General features: G+C 41.9%; 1 protein-coding gene across 1 annotated transcript; it reads left to right on the top strand.

Moving 5' to 3' along the window:
* The first annotated feature begins 3,107 nt into the window (after positions 1–3,107).
* Positions 3,108–14,459, top strand: LOC121287631 (diencephalon/mesencephalon homeobox protein 1-like). The gene is made up of 4 exons (XM_041205564.1): positions 3,108–3,335; positions 5,914–6,092; positions 12,144–12,420; positions 14,066–14,459. Exons 1-4 carry the CDS (start codon positions 3,167–3,169, stop codon positions 14,425–14,427), a joined length of 987 nt encoding a protein of 328 aa, XP_041061498.1. The 5' UTR covers positions 3,108–3,166; the 3' UTR covers positions 14,428–14,459.
* The last annotated feature ends 1,778 nt before the right edge of the window (positions 14,460–16,237 follow it).

Consider the following 16,237-nt stretch of genomic DNA (forward strand, 5'->3'; position numbering starts at 1 on the left):
GGGTTTGGTTAGCCCGCTCAGCTAGATGGCTAGCGTGTAATGCACAGGTTTAATGTTTGTATTGACTATGGTAATTCAAGGAGACTTGTCTTCCTGTTTACCCCACACATGTGGAGTGGTGCTCCTCAAACCACATAGCCAATTGTCTATTTCTAATGGAGAGAGTGCATCCTTTTTTGGACCTGGTTACGTTTTAGTAATCTGTGTACATGGACCCAAAGCCTTTTTGGACCTACACTGTCCCTAGCTTTTCTGAGTATTACAAGTATCTGGTATAAAACATTACAGCTCGGTTAATTGTGTTATATTTCAGAACCAGAGGTGCATATTTTCATGCAATAATATATAATGTTGTTAGATTATCAGTCCCAGAAGGCATCTTCACATTCAAGACAGGGATTAAGAAAGTTGGGCCCTAGATACCTTTCAACAAAATATTTCATCTGTATTCAACAGGAAGAAGTAACATTGAATATATTTATGAGTGAAAATAATTAGAAACTAGGACCGAGTACTAATAATATTAAATTAATTATAATTCCATATAAATGCATGAAATAATAAATGCATAAGAGTTAGATGCCAGATTAATGCATTCAAGGGATTTACATTACTTTAAAAAACATCAGCAAGGCTGCACCTATTTCTGAATCTGCCTCCACTCAACTTGAATTACTTGTTTTTGTGGCTCAGTTTAATAGGTGCTTTCTACCCCTGATATTGCAGCACCGTTCTTTGGTGCTGCCTGTCCCTTGGTGACTTGCCTACTTGTTTGTTCTTCATACACAGGCAGAGGTAGTGAGGATACGCACAACTTTCAACCATTGGGGCATCTCAGTTGACACCAAGTTGCCATTCAGGTATGCACCCTTTCCAGCCAGGGTCATCGAATTGAAATCAGAACCAGAAACTCTGGCTGCATTCTTCCCTCACCAGCCCAGCTCTCTGAACCCATCATGCAGCATGGGCCAAGATCAGGAAACCCTGGGACTTTATTGTTAAACAGTATTACGCTTTGACCATTTTCATTGTAATTTGGAAAGTCAAGGAAACGTGATGAAGGCCAGTGGTGGTGAAGCTCAAATTGAAGGGTGCAATATCAGATGTTTGGCAGTGCGATACTGTTCCACCAACAGTTTATTTATTCAGAAAGAAATCAGTATGGACTGCTTCATACCTGTAATCTTGGTCTGACTGAGACAAGTTATGTAACTTATTTAGAAAGCAAAAATCATAAAGCATTTCCGATTGCTGAGAAAGAGATGTTTCCTATTTTGTGTGTCAGCAACCCTTAGATCCATAGCGTCCACTCGGGCATGTTCCTCACTCACAACCTCATGTGTTTTTACTCCATTAAAAGTCTTTCATGGTGTATAGTTGCTTGTTACATTCGCCTGTCATATTTCTTATTATGACACAGCTGTAGATATCTGGCTGCTATTGCACGTCATGAGTACCACACACTCAGTATAGATTGTCAATAAAATGATTGTGTTGTTAAAGTTATTTGTGTAGAAGTTGCTTTCCTAAAACAGCATGAATGGGAGCATGGTAAGTTTCGCAGCATAGAGAAGGCTTTTAGCTTATTGCATCTTTTAGGGCAAAGATGAAGGCTGGACTATCAATGCAGTGACTATAATTGTTAGGCAAGAGGAGGTCTTCTGTTTGAGAGGAATGTGAATGCAATAGATTTTCCTCTGCATTCTCACAAAGCTGCCACTATTCATCTGCTGAATTTTGTTCTGCTGTTCTGGGAAGCCTTTCTCTTCTGTGGCATTTATAAGCCTTCTTTCTATGGCAAAGTCATAAGCGAGCAGCACACAGCCTTAATTCTCAAGACCATAGGAGGATTATATTGTAGTTCTTCCCTCGGGTATACAGGCATCTGAAGTGCACCCTCAACATACTAGTTGTGTCCTTTACTAAGAGTCTGGAAGCTGCACTGATCTCATTATTCTGTGGATCCTGGGTGTGGAGTCATCAAAGGAGGAGAGATTTGGCAGAAGATTTACCTGAAGATGTAGAGAATCACTCCTGCTCCTCTTGGACCACAAGCACTGCTCCAAAAGAGTGGTTATCTGTGTATCCCCCAGTCCCCACCTCCCCTTAGTGCCTGGGTTTCTGACCCTTGGAAATCTGGCAGGCAGCTATTAAATTAAAATGTTTCCCAAAATGCGAGGAGGTGAGACTCATTTATATGTTGTAATCATAATCTACATCTCCAGAGTAGTATGATTTGTGACAGGTTGGTGTTGGGGTTTACGAATTTACCTATTTAATGGACCCCTCCCCCATGACCTTTCTCAGGTGTTGTCTTATTTGTCCAAATGTCACATTGAAGAGTTTTTATTAAAATGGGCTAGAGTATCTTCAAAAGGAATAGAGAAGACTGGATTCAGAAAACCCTTGTTTATAAATGGATTTGCATTAATCTGTATTGGATAGAAATGGATGTGATTGTAGTTACAAAATGATGCCTCCTGATATTATGAGTTACTCAATTAACATTAAAAGAAAGACATTACATTAATATGGTATATTTCACAATTTTGCTGTTGTACTGCAGGGAAATGTTGCAGCCAATTTGTACATAGTAAGGCCTCATAGACTAATGACAAAGCAATATGTTTAGCAATATTGCTTGGGGATAGATATTGGAAAAGGACACTGGGAGAGTTCAAATACAATTCCGCCATGGGATCCTTTACACTGACCCAAGAGAGCAGGCAAAGCCAGTTTAATTCTTAATCTGAAGGATGGCACCTTGAACAGTTTAGTACTCCCTCAGTACACTGGAGCGTCAGCCTGGATTATGCTGTCAAGTCTCTGGAGTGAGACTTGACTCATGACCTTGTGACTTGGGTGAGAGTGTTACCATTGAATTATGATCTAAGAAGTATAAAGTTCATGCCTGCTACTGAATACGCTGTCAATTGCTAACTTTTTCAACAGTCGCCGGTACAATAAAGAATGATCATTTCTGTCCCCTCTCTAACCAGTGAAGGCACAAGAAGGGGGTGAGAAGATAACAAACAAGAATATGTTTACATTTTTTAACTTAATATATCCCGAAAAGTAATTTCACATTTTTTTCTCTTTAGGTATTAGTTCAAAAACTATAAAGAGTAAAGTTCACCTCTCTGCATAGCAACGTTTCCTAAAGAAGATGAACACAGTGTATTATTACAGAGGGAACAGCCATCATCTGCAGAGCATGAATTCATTGGCTACAGGGTTTTACTTGCACCAACAGCTGAATGACCAATTGCAGCAAACACGGACGGGAGGGCAGCCGCCAGTTATTCAAACCCTTACAGTGGCTGAACACTTAGCTGGTGAGTATTCATTATTCTGGCACCGAGTAAAACAAAAGGCAGCGAGATTGGAAATGATAACTGCCATTCAAATGTTTTATTAAGACTCATGTTTTGCAACTTCAAATGATCAGCTTTTGCTTCAAGTGATGTCACTTGAGCTTCCCAGTCAAAACTTGCTGGTAATGAAGGGTACATTTGCACACATTCTTAACAGAATCTGGGATTACTAGTCCAGTAACATAACCACCACTCTCTCATATGCATTGCCATTTCCGTTGATTTTATTACAAGTTAAAATTGGGTATTTTCTATAATGAACGGGAGATCTGCCATAACAAAAACAAAAATACCTGGAAAAGCTCAGCAGGTCTGGAGCATCTGCAGAGAGGAACACAGTGAACGTTTCGAGTCCATATGACCCTTCAACAGAACTAAGTGAAATAGAGGGAAGGTGAAATATAAGTTGGTTTAAGGGAGTGGGGTGAGACAAGTAGAGCTGGATAGAGGGCCAGTGATAGGTGGAGATAACCAAAAGGTGTCACAGACAAAAGGACAAAGAGGTGTTGAAGGTGGTGATATTATCTAAAGGAATGTGCTAATTAAGGGTAGAAAGCAGGACGAGCAAGGTACAGATAGCCCTAGTGGGCGTGGGGTGGGGGGGAAGGGATCGAAATAGGCTAAAAGGTAGAGATAAAACAATGGATGGATATACACTTAAAAATAATGGAAGTAGGTGGGAAAAGAAAAATCTATATAAATTATTGGAAAAAACAAAAAGGAGGGGAAAAATCGGAAAGGGGCTGGGGATGGAGGAGAGAGGTCATGATCTAAAATTGTTGAACTCAATATTCAGTCCGGAAGGCTGTAAAGTGCCTAGTCGGAAGATGAGGTGCTGTTCCTCCAGTTTGCGTTGAGCTTCAGTGGAACAATGCAGCAGGCCAAGGATGGACATGTGGGCATGAGAGCAGGGTGGTGTGTTGAAATGGCAAGCGACAGAGAGGTCTGGGTAATGCTTGCGGACAGACCGAAGGTGTTCTGAAAAGCGGTCACCCAGTCTGCGTTTGGTCTCTCCAACGTAGAGGAAACCGCATTGGGAGCAACGAATGCAGTAGACTAAGTTAAGGGAAGTGCAAGTGAAATGCTGCTTCACTTGAAAGGAGCGTTTGGGCCCTTGGACGGTGAGGAGAGGGGAAGTAAAGGGGCAGGTGTTGCATCTTCTGCGTTGTATGGGAGGGTGCCGTGGGAGGGGGTTGAGGAGTAGGGGGTGATGGGGAGTGGACCAGGGTGTCCCGGAGGGAACGATCCCTACAGAATGCCGCCGGGGGGGGTGAAGGGAAGATGTGGTTGGTGGTGGCATCATACTGGAGTTGACAGAAATAGCGGAGGATGATCCTTTGAATGCGGAGGCTGGTGGGGTGATAAGTGAGGACAAGGTGGACCCTATCATGTTTCTGGGAGGGAGGAGAAGGTGTGAGGGCGGATGCGTGGGAGACGGGCTGGACACGGTTGAGGGCCCTGTCAACCACCGTGGGTAGAAAACCTCGGTTAAGGAAGAAGGAGGACATGTCAGAGGAACTGTTTTTGAAAGTGGCATCATCAGAACAGATGCGATGGAGGCGAAGGAACTGGGAGAATGAGAGAAAGCAGATCTGCCATGGTAGTTTTACAGCCACTTTGTATTTTCAGTAATTTTTTTCCTTCCCTTTTCGACATCATATTTCCTAAAAGTTTCTATAAGCAAATAATTACATAGGTCAAACTTTTGAAGGACAGATTTTGGATATTCAAATGGAATCTTAGACTTTATCACTGTTTCTGTGTTGCTGGGGTCTTGCCTTTTCTGTCTGATTTTCCTTTGACTCCTGTATCTCATTTTAATTTCTTTCGTATTCAAAAGTTTACTTTCTGTCTCTCTCTTTTCAGGGTGACCCTCAGCAGCATCCCTCTTGTTCCATCCCCACCCATCAAGGTGCAAGTACCCAAACTCTGTTGCTGACTTCCTCTGGCACTGTGGAGTGATCTGGGGACTTCATAAAGATGCAGACATTGGGCACAAATTAAATGTGCCCTTATGTTGTACCATGTGTAATATTTGGGTATGGTACTGTAACAATACTACACTAGAAGCCTAGAGGACATGAATTCAACTCTCATCACAGTTGAATTTAATTCAATAAATTTGGTCTCTTTTCTGGCTGGCATCAGAAAAATCACCACGGAATCTGTTAGCTTGTTGTAAAACCAATCTGGTTCACCAGTGACCTCAGAAAAGCACCTCCCATTCTTATCTGGTCTGGCCTGTACGTAATTCTAGTTCAGACCAAGTTGGTGACTTTTAATGACATTTGGAATGGCTCGGCAGCCACTTAAATGTAAAGGAAAAGGATGGCTAGAAAGTGGATCACTCCCACCTACACTTGGCAGCTGGGGGAAGACAATAAATATCAAAGTCATCCACACCCACAATTTTTAAAGAAGTGTTAAAAGTATTATTGTTGTTCTTCAAAGGTGTGAAAGGTAGTGCCTACCTTACTTAGGAAGACAAAATTTTTCAGACTTTATTTTACTTAAACAGATGTTTATTGATGTTTGGCAGAAATAATCCTAGAAGCGAGATACGGCACCTGTCATCAGAAACAGAGACGGAGCAGAACAGCCTTTACAACCCAGCAACTGGAGGCACTGGAGCGAGCTTTTCAGAAAACACACTATCCTGATGTGGAGATGAGGGAGAGGCTTGCAATGTATGTCGATCTTCCAGAGGCAAGAATTCAGGTAAATTCAGGGGTGGGTCAGAGAGTACAGTATACCTGATATAATTCCTATGGGTCAACCTCCTGGACAGATGACTACATCTGAATACCAAGATTGCCCATTACTGAAGCTGGCCGTTGTTTGGTGAGAACATTGTCAGTTCAATACCAGATAGATAGCTATATTCTCTATAGGTAGTTATATTATAGGGCAGCTCTTTATTATCAATGGCGTGGATTGAAAGGAAAATGTAACATTGTCCCCATCCTTTCAATGAAAATGCACCCCTGTTAGCCAATTAGAGAACTCTATTGATCACTGTGGAAAATGTCACATCTAACAATGATGGACCTTCCAGCTAAATGAAACTGAGAAATTATTTTAACATATTTTGTGAAACAAATAGTTTCCACTTTTGTTTTTTATAAAGGGAAATTGATAAAACATATCTTAAATTAGATAAATTAGATAAATTAGATCTTATTCAAATTTGAGGAAGAGTTGCAAATAATTATGATAATGCTGTTAGGAAAAGGAGGGATGGAGCTGACTAGGGACTAAGAAAGGGATTTACGCATGGAAGGAGAGGGCATGCCTGAGGTACAAAATGAGGACTTTGCATCTGCCTTTACCAAGGAATAAAATGCTGTTAAAGTCACGGTGAAAGAGGAAGTGGTTGAGATGTTGGATGGGCTAAAAATCGATAGAGAGGAGGTCTTAGAGAGCTGGTTGTACTTGAGGATGGTAAGTCAGCAGGATCATAAAAACATAAGAAATAGGAGCAGGAGAAGACCATTCGGCCCCTCGAGCCTGCTCCAATATTCAATAAGATCATGGCTGATCTTCTTGTGTTTCAATTTCCACATTCCCATCTAACCCCGATAACCTTTGATTCCTTGGCCTAACAAGAATCTATTTACCTCTGCCTAATGACCCCGCCTCCACCACCTTCTGAGGCAGAGAGTTCCAAAGTCACACAACCCTCTGAGAAAGAATTTTTTTCTCATCTCTGTCCTAAAAAAGGCGACCCCTAATTTGGGATGCATCTGAGAATGCTGAGAGAAGTAAGAGTGGAAATTGTAGAGGCACTGGTTGGTCATAATCTTCCAGTCTTCCTTAGGTACAGGGATGGTGCCAGAGGAGTCGAGAATTAGAAATGTTACACCCTTGTTCAAAAAAAGCAGGTAAAGATAAGCCCAGCAATTTCAGGCCAGTCGATTGAACTTCAGTGCTGGGAAAGCTTTTAGAAACAATATTCCAGGACAGAATTAACAGTTACTTGGACAAAGGTGGATTAATTAAGGAAAGCCAGCACATATTTCCTAAAGACAAATAGTGTTTAACTAAGTGGATTGAGTTTTTTTGACGATCTAAGAGAGACCGTTGATGAGGATCATGTGGTTGATAGACTTCCATTTGATTAAGTGCTACATAACAGGCTTGTCAGCAAGGTTAAAGCCCATGGAATAACAGATGGTGGCAGCATCGATATTAAGTTGGCTGAGTGACAGGAAGCAAAGAGGGTGGACAGTTGTTTTTTGGACTGGGGAAAGGGTTTGGGGAAAGGTCTCAGGGATCGGTACCAGGGCCACTGCTTTTCTTGATCTATAATAATGCGCTAGACTTGGGTGTGCAGGGCACAATTTCAAAATTTGTAGATGACATGAAGCCAAGAAATATTGTGAACTGTGTGGAGGATGGTGATAGACTTCAAGACATAGGCTGGTGAGATGAGTGGGTAGGTGGCAGATGCAATTTAATGCAGGGAAGTGCAAATAGATACATTTTGGTAGGAAGAATGAGCAGAGACAATAAAACCTAAAGGGTACAATTCTAAAGCGGATGCAGGAACAGTGATACGTACAAGTATATGTGCACAAATTGTACATATAAGGCTAATGGAGTGCTATTCCTTATTATGAGAGGAATTGCTCATAAATATGCTTCAGTTATACGGAGCATTGGTGATACTGCATCTCGAACAGTGTGTGCAATTTTTGTCTCCTTATTTAAGGAAGGATGTAAATGTGTTGGAGGTGTTTCAGAGGAGGTTTACTAGATTGATATCTGGAATGAATGGGTTGTCTTATGAGGAAGTCTGGGCTTGTTTCCACTGAAGTTTAGAAGAGTGAGGGGTGACTTGACTGAAATATATAAAATCCTGAACAGTCTCAACAAGGTGGTGGTGGAAAGGATGTTTCCTCTTGTAGATGAGTCCAGAACTAGTGGGCACTGTTTTAAAACTAGGGGCCACCCTTTTTAGGATGGAAATGAGGAGATTTTTTTCTGTGGGTTGTGTGACTTTGGAACTCTCTGCCTCAGAAGGTGGGGGAGGCTGGGCCATCGAATATTTTTAAGGTGGATGTTGATAGATTCTTGTTAGGCGAGGGAATCAAGGGTTATCAGGGGTAAATGGGAATGTGGAACTCCAAACACAAACAGATCAGCCATGACCTTATTGAATGGCAGAGCTGACCCAAGGGGCCGAATGGCCTACTTCTGCTCCTATTTCATACGTTTGTACGTAGAAACATAGAAACTAGGAGGAGGAGGAGGCCCTTCGAGCCTGCTCCGCCATTCATTATGATCATGGCTGATCATCCAACTCAATAGCCTATTCCCACTTTCTCCCCATACCCTTTGATCCCTTTTGCCCCAAAAGTTATATCTAACTCCTTCTTAAATGTTTTGGCCTCAACTACTTTCTGTGGTAATGAATTTCACAGGCTCACCACTCTCTGGGTGAAGATATTTCTCCTCATCTCAGTCCTAAATGGTCTACCCTATATCCTCAGACTGTGACCCCTGGTTCTGGACTCCCCCACCATCGGGAACACCCTTCCTGCATCTACACTGTCTAGTCCTGTTAGAATTTTATGGGTTTCTATGAGATCCCCACTCATTCTTCTGAACTCCAGCGAATATAATCCTAACCGACTCAATCTCTCAACATTTGTATGTTCATTGAAGGTGACAGGGCAGGTTGAGTACATGATTTATAAGGCATGTGAGATCATGGACTTTTTAAATAGAGGCACACAAAAGCAGGAAGTTATCGTGAACATTAATAAAACACTGGCTCTGCCTCAATTTGGAGTATTGTGTCCAATTGTAGGCATCACGCTTCAGGATGGAGATGAAGGCACTAGAGAGGGTGCAGAAAAGTTTATGAAAATGGGCTCAGGGATGGTGGACTTCAGTTACATGGATAGATTGGAGAAGTTTGCTATTCTCTTTAGAGAAGGCTGAGAGGAGATTTGATAGAAGTGTTCAAAATCATGAGGGATCTAATCTAGGCAGAGTAGATAGGGAGAAATTATTCCCATTGGAGGAAGTATCAAGAACCAGGGGACACCAATTTAAGGTGAATGGCAAAAGTACCAACAGTGACCTGAGGAAAGACTTTTTCATGTAGCTTGTGATTAGGATCCGGAATATCCTGCCTGAGAGTATGGCAGAGGAAGAGTCGACTGTGGCTTTCAAAAGGAAGTTGGGTAATTATTTGAAGAGAAAAAATTAGCATAGCTACAGGGAAAGGGTAAGGGAATGGAACAAGCTGAGTTCTCTTGCAGAGAGCTGGCATGGATACGATGGGCTGAATAGCCTCTTCTGTGCTGTAACCATTCTATATTTTATCCATGAAATTCTGCTGGCATGTTAAAATACTTTGGAAACTGAAGGTGTGAGATTCCTCATGGTGAACCCAGGTTGCTACAATAATTTTGCAGGTTTAACTGCGTTTGTAAATTTACCTCCCTTGGGCTCTTCCAAGCCAGTTGCTACAATGATGTCAACAGAACTCATGATTTAAAGAAAAATATTATGCATTTATAGATTTTGCAGAAAAATGGACTTAATCTGATTCCCAGAACACAACCAAAATTATTGGAAACACAAGTAATTGAAAAATGGAACTTGAAAATTTAGGTCACTTTTAGTCAGTGAACTGGAAATAGACAGAATGCAATTTCAAAACTTTGGCAAAAATCCCTGAATCTTATCTAATTAAAATGGAATTTTTCCAGTCTCCATAAATCGCTAGGGCCTAACTATGTTTGATTTGAATTATGCATAAAGATTATTACTTATTGTTTGAAATCCAATAATTTAGACAAATCGTGGTCTGTGCATCTGTGATTTTCTGATAAGCGACCTGTCGTGTGTAGGTGCAGAGTTTCTGAAAATTTTTCCCAGGATTTGTAATCCTCATCCACACATGATCGTACAAAATGCATTGCCCATTATCATTCTATCTCTCTCTCTCTCTCTCTTCAGGTACCATGCCATGTGAGAGCATTGGTGACCATGCACTTCCATGTGTTGGTCCATGGTTGTGGTTTGTCATTGCGTTCTGCAGGTTCTGGCTGACCAGGAGACTGTCCCTCTTTTACCGCCTGCTATAGGTGTATTGGAAGGATTTTCAGATTGATAATCAAACTGTTTGGCCATGTTATGAAAGCATCTTCTGTGGCCATCAGCGTTTGGAGTGTGACTTGAATCTGGAACTTCTGGGGGAGGCTGGCCCCACGCTCATTACCATTATGCACTTTAATTAAAACTCACTTGGTTATACGTCGCTTAAATTCATGGAAAAAATAATGCTCCTCTCATAAACTTAATTATTATTAACAGGGGCATCCCGAGGAGGGGTGTGGGGGGTGTGGGGCCAATCACCCTGTGTGGGGCCCCCCGTAACATTTTTATACAAGTTTCCTCTGATGGCTGGGTCCCTGAGTGTGTGTGTGTGTGTGTGTGTGTGTGTGTGTGTGTGTGTGTGAGTGTGTGTGTTGGTGCCTGTTCATGTGTGTATGTGTGTGTGTGTGTGTGTGTGTGTAAAAGAGCATCAGCATTGTCCCAGTTACTGAGCCCTCGGTCACAAGCCTGTACTGCTCTACTGACTGTGTTAACTGTGCCGCATGTCAAACTACACCCCACTTCCAAAGCTGAGCATAACTGTTGGCTCTCCTTTTTGTTAGGGAGAAATCCATGGGATTCTGTTAGAACATTTTTACTGACACCCCAACTGGAGAAAACTTTAAGGCCGGAATTTTCCCCCGGGGGTCTTCTGGTCTCGCTGATGTGAATGGAAATTTCAACAGCTCATCAGCCCTGGCATGGGGGTTGGGGGTTGGGGGAGTTTGGCGGGGGATGGGGGCTGCGATAGATGAGAGTTGGAATAAAATCGGCTCCGCCACTGCTGCCGAGGGTCAGCGCTGCTGTGTCCGAGTGTAACAGACGGTGCTTTCAGTCGCTTCCCTCTGACACCGTGACGCCCAAGTGTGGGGTCCTGGGGCGGACGCTCGGATTCGCCGGACCCCAGGGAAGGCTCTGATTATTAATGCAAATAAGGATGATGATCCTGAACCTGATACAAAAGGCAGCTAGGTTCCTGACGGTTCCAAAGAAGAGTCATGTTGGACTTGGAACCTTAACTCTCTCTCTCTCTCTCTCTCTCTCCACCGATCTTAACTATCTCTCTACGAATGTGGCCAGACCCTGAGTTTTTCCAGCACTTTCTGCTTTTATTTTAGGGTCTTCGGGTGTCTGCTGGGTATAAGCTGATGCAGGACTCTGTGCGAGTAGCAGAGTTTTGGATACATTGGAATTGCAAGGCTTTGGAGACATTAGTGAAGTTGAAACCAGAGGCAGTGCATGTGTTGATGAGAGTTTTGGCAGGAGTGTGAGCCCAGGTGAAGTCATTGCAAATCCAGGCTTGGAGAATCTAATTCTGAACTGAGGAAACTTAACACAAGGAAACAAATTCCTCTTGCTCTAAGCCATGGCCTTAAGGAGCAGATCGTTTGCTTGTACAGTGTACAGTGCTGCCATAAAAACCATAGAACACTACAGCACAGAAAACAGGCCCTTCTAGTCTGTGCCGAAATATTATTCCGCCCTTGAAAAAGGAATTGAATTTTTTCCTGATTCACTAGCAATGTGGGTTTGTGGCTGTTTCTAAATTTTGACACAAATGTGCTTCACGGATCCAAAATGATTATTGGAAGATCCTAAACCATCTATTGAATAAGTCTATATCATTAAACAAAAATACTAATTATCCACCTAATTTAGGTCTGGTTCAAGAATAGACGAGCCAAGTATCGTAAGCATCAGCGCAGTTCAGAAAGAGATGAATTTCTGATGGAAGAAAGTCAATGGATGAAGAAAAGTGACAGGGGGGAAAGAAAAATCAAATTGGAAAAAGGCAAATATCACATCCAACAAAAAGACTCAGAATTTTGTGGCTCCATAGACAACACATCAACATCTGTAATTAGAAGCACAACTCGGGCTGCACAACAGCCAGGCAGAGAAAAGCCAGCAAAACATATTTTTACAGCAAACATAGGTAAGAAGCTGAAAACTGGGTGGTTTCAGATTCTCTCTTCAGGTTCGTTCTTGTGTGTACAACCTGTATCCTTAAATGAAATGTTTGTGTACAGCATGTAATTTCTGGATATATTCATCAAGCTTCCTGTTATCGTGATTTTCAGTTATACTTTTGCCTCAATGTTTCGCTGCTCTTGTTCTCACATGTTGTCAGTTACCTGTAAAGGTACTAGTAAATCAGAACTGTTAGGGAACGCGTGAGCCAAAAGCGATGAGAGAGGCTCGAAAACTGCTGCTAAACAATTTTGGATCTGTTGTGGATCTCCTGTTGGGCTCAGTGGGGTAGTAATTGGATCCTGTGCCTGTTTTATGGGCGTATAAGGCTCAATTTTTGGGGACCAACAACCTGTGCCATAAGGACGTCTGAAAAATGTCCCACTTGAAATGGAGTCAGACTAATTTATCAGGCGTTCCTGATGGCTGCCTATAACACACAGTGGGCCTCCTACATATGTCATGTCTGCTTTAGGCTATCTTACTGAAATTGGCCTGTGATGAGTGGGACAGCTGTTGGACCTGCCTGGCTCAGGATGCTTCAGGGGCTAATAAAAGGCAAGTCTTCTAACTTAAAAAAAAATGTTAAAATTACAAAAACAAAGAATAAGTCAGACCCTGAGATGACTACAAAAATTCTAGCTCAGGTTAGGGGTCACACTCGATACTTGTAGGAATGTAGGACTCTTTATTACGCTATTATTTTTCGACAATCCGAGTCAACATTTTGTTGCTATCTGCAATATTGCGCATCCTCCCTGAAGTAGGCCAAGGAGCCGTGTGCAAGCTTTGTCAGTTAACAGAGAGAAAACAAGTGCTTCTACTCAGACCAGGCCAAAAAATTCAGTTAAGTTTCGTTTCTAAATTTACTGTCAGCTCACGAACATGAAGCAATTTTGACAAGCGGGCAGTCTGTGAAATCTCATTTCAAACAGCTGCCAGAATCACCTAAAAGCAAGGGGCTCCGACAAACTTAGAGGTGGCCTGAACGTCAGTGCAGATTGGATAGAGGCCTCTGCGCTGCTAAATTAGTTATCATTGCACCCATTTGCCTGCACAATGAGCACAATAACATTGAAGTTAAACTCGACTGAAGTTTATAGAACGCGCAAACTTAAAAACCTTGCAAGGTGGCCTTATTATTCTATGGGTCCCCCTTTTTTTTAAAAAAAATGTCTACCTTACATCACACCTAAACTGAGTTTTGTTGGCAGATTACTAAACAGTAGAGGGCATCATTGCAATATTTGAACATGTCCTCAGTCAAAATTCACAAGTGTATTTCCTGTTAAATACCAGTAAACAGAAAGCAGGAGTGGGAACCCTGGCTGTTTGTTTTTAACTCCTTTCCTTTTAAAAAGAACTATGTACCTTCCTCAGCAATGAGGTCAGGTTAGAGACTGGCATTATCCAAGGAGGTCTGCAAGAGAAGCCTAGAATACTTCACTGTTTCAATTCATTATTCAATAACAATGCCGAAATGTGTGGTTTTCACTTGGAATCTTTCCATGCAACTATCTCCAGAACAGGGAATGTTTCGATTGCCTGCACTTTGATTCTTTGTCTTTTTAAAAAATAATCTTATCCTCTAAATAATATGTTTCTTGCAGGTCCCATTGAAAAGGTTGGATTAATTGATGAAAACATCAACATTCAGGTACCAGAATGTTCCACTCTGCCACAACATAGTGCAGATCTACAAGAGCAAATTCAGCGTCACATGGCTTTGGCAAGTGTTCTTCTGCCGGACTCCCACTATGGAATCTGTGCTCCAAACCTGAATGTTAATCAGGCACCTGCCCTGTACCCCTCATACTACCAGAGGGTTTCCCATACTCTAGATGCTTGTCCTTCCTCACTCATTCACCACTCCCATAAATTGTCAGACTTGATCCCAAAGCCCAGTAGCATGGGGAGCCTGCGATATACCAAGCAAAAAACGAATTTGCTAGGTCTTAACCTCCAATACTAAAGAACCTTTGTATTAACCACTGAATTTGTGGATCCCACACGTTTTATATAGTGAAAAAGTGAACAATAATAAAATGTTTACATTGAAATCTAGTTTTGTTGTTTAATTTAATTATTTTGCTATATCACATAAAGAAAATGCCTAAATCTTAGATAAGTGGCCTTTAACTGAAGCATGTGTTTTTTGAATGCAGTTTCCCCATGAAAGAAGTATGATGCTAATAAATGCTAGTACAATAAAAGGTCACTATTGAGGCCGCTGCACAGGAACATCTGCATGATTTAAGAACCATCGGAAGAAAGAAATTAACATTGATCTTTTTGTTATTGGTACCAATGACCTGCAATCCTTCTGGGTGACACTTGCTGTAATCCCAGTAGGAGTGCATTAGGACGGGTTGGGAGGAAAATTGGGCCAGTGTAGGTTGGGCCTCAGCTTGCTGCCAAAGTTCCCGGATGGACTGGGAACCTCCACCAACCCCAATCATGGGGGTGGCAATGGCAGGGAGGGCGAGCGAACGTTCAGCCCAAAGTTTCCACATTGACAGGTTATAAAACAGCAGAGGAATCGCTGATGGTCAAGATTCTGCGTGGAGACCCAGGGTACCAGCCCATCAACTGGCAGAAGTCAGTCCCATCTGGAGTTACAGACCTGGGATGTGACCTGGACCCCTGTACAGGAGACAGTTTTGTGGTTGCTTCCTAACCTGGCATCCAAAGCCACATTTTGCTGTTTGTCCACCATTGCAGGTACTTGAGATGTGCCCCACATTCAGCAGCATCTGCCTTGATTGTTTAAAATTCGGAAACCTCTCCCTGATCCTGAAGACTCTGCCAGAGTTATCGCTGAATGTTCCCTGCAGGAACATCCTGACACTAATTGCAAGATTCTGCTCCCATTGATTTTGGGTCTCAGCATTTGTACTTTATATCACCCACGTATAACACTTCAAATAATTAAATACAATATGGTTAATTATAAATGAACAATTTCTCTTCTCTGGCTTGGTATTTGATCTCAGCAATATAAGGTATTCTATGCATATATCTATTTTGTCAAGGCCTTGTACATCTGTGTTCTCCTTCCTGCACACTATCCATAAGGACTGGCGACAAATTCAATCTCCAGAAAAGCTGTATATAGTTCATTGCAGAAAACAAACATCATTTTAAATGAATAAGCTACTCTTTCTGAAAGAATCCAGAAAAAAAGCACATTCTAAGAAAATGCAAACAGATCCTCCATTTAAGAACATGTTGGTGTTCAGAAGCTTCTAAAGATTAGTAGGTTATATTTAGAAAAAAAATTATACTCCTTTCCATGATTACTAACAAAAAACAGTGATGCCTAAAAAGCTGCTTAATAACCAGTCAGTCCTAGACTTGCATTCAATGAGTACATTGTTCTATGGCCTATTCAGACCAAGAACTTATACTTCTGAGCGGGACGCTATAAACTCAGTATACTATAGACCCACCAATGCAGAGATTGCAGAGCTCTGGAAACTGGAACAACTCAGTTGTAATTTTACTGCCAGGCATGATATTTTGGGGTGAAAATGCAACGGTGTAGGCACAAATTACAAAGATCATTTTGACCTACTTATCTGCCATTAACCTGATTAAAACTGTCATTTTTACAGTGAGATCTCTGCACTTGCAAGCTGGGTTATAACCTCAGCGCCTGATGGGCAATACCCTGCGGTTGATTGTAGACCACAGATATGTTGCTAATTCTCACTTTGCTGTCCCCATTCCCCAGAGGCCAAATGCATGTCTTATCTCTGGCATCATTACATACTAGAGGTCCA

This window comes from Carcharodon carcharias, chromosome 14 (genome assembly GCF_017639515.1).
Source record: "Carcharodon carcharias isolate sCarCar2 chromosome 14, sCarCar2.pri, whole genome shotgun sequence".
NCBI classification, from domain to species: Eukaryota; Metazoa; Chordata; class Chondrichthyes; order Lamniformes; family Lamnidae; genus Carcharodon; species Carcharodon carcharias.

Bases quoted from the DNA above. Each gene is read 5' to 3' on its own strand.
- LOC121287631 (XM_041205564.1), top strand. From the start codon at position 3,167: ATGAACACAGTGTATTATTACAGAGGGAACAGCCATCATCTGCAGAGC. The intron at 3,336-5,913 runs GTGAGTATTCAT...GATGTTTGGCAG, and splicing joins AGTGGCTGAACACTTAGCTG to AAATAATCCTAGAAGCGAGA. The intron at 12,421-14,065 runs GTAAGAAGCTGA...TGTTTCTTGCAG, and splicing joins TATTTTTACAGCAAACATAG to GTCCCATTGAAAAGGTTGGA.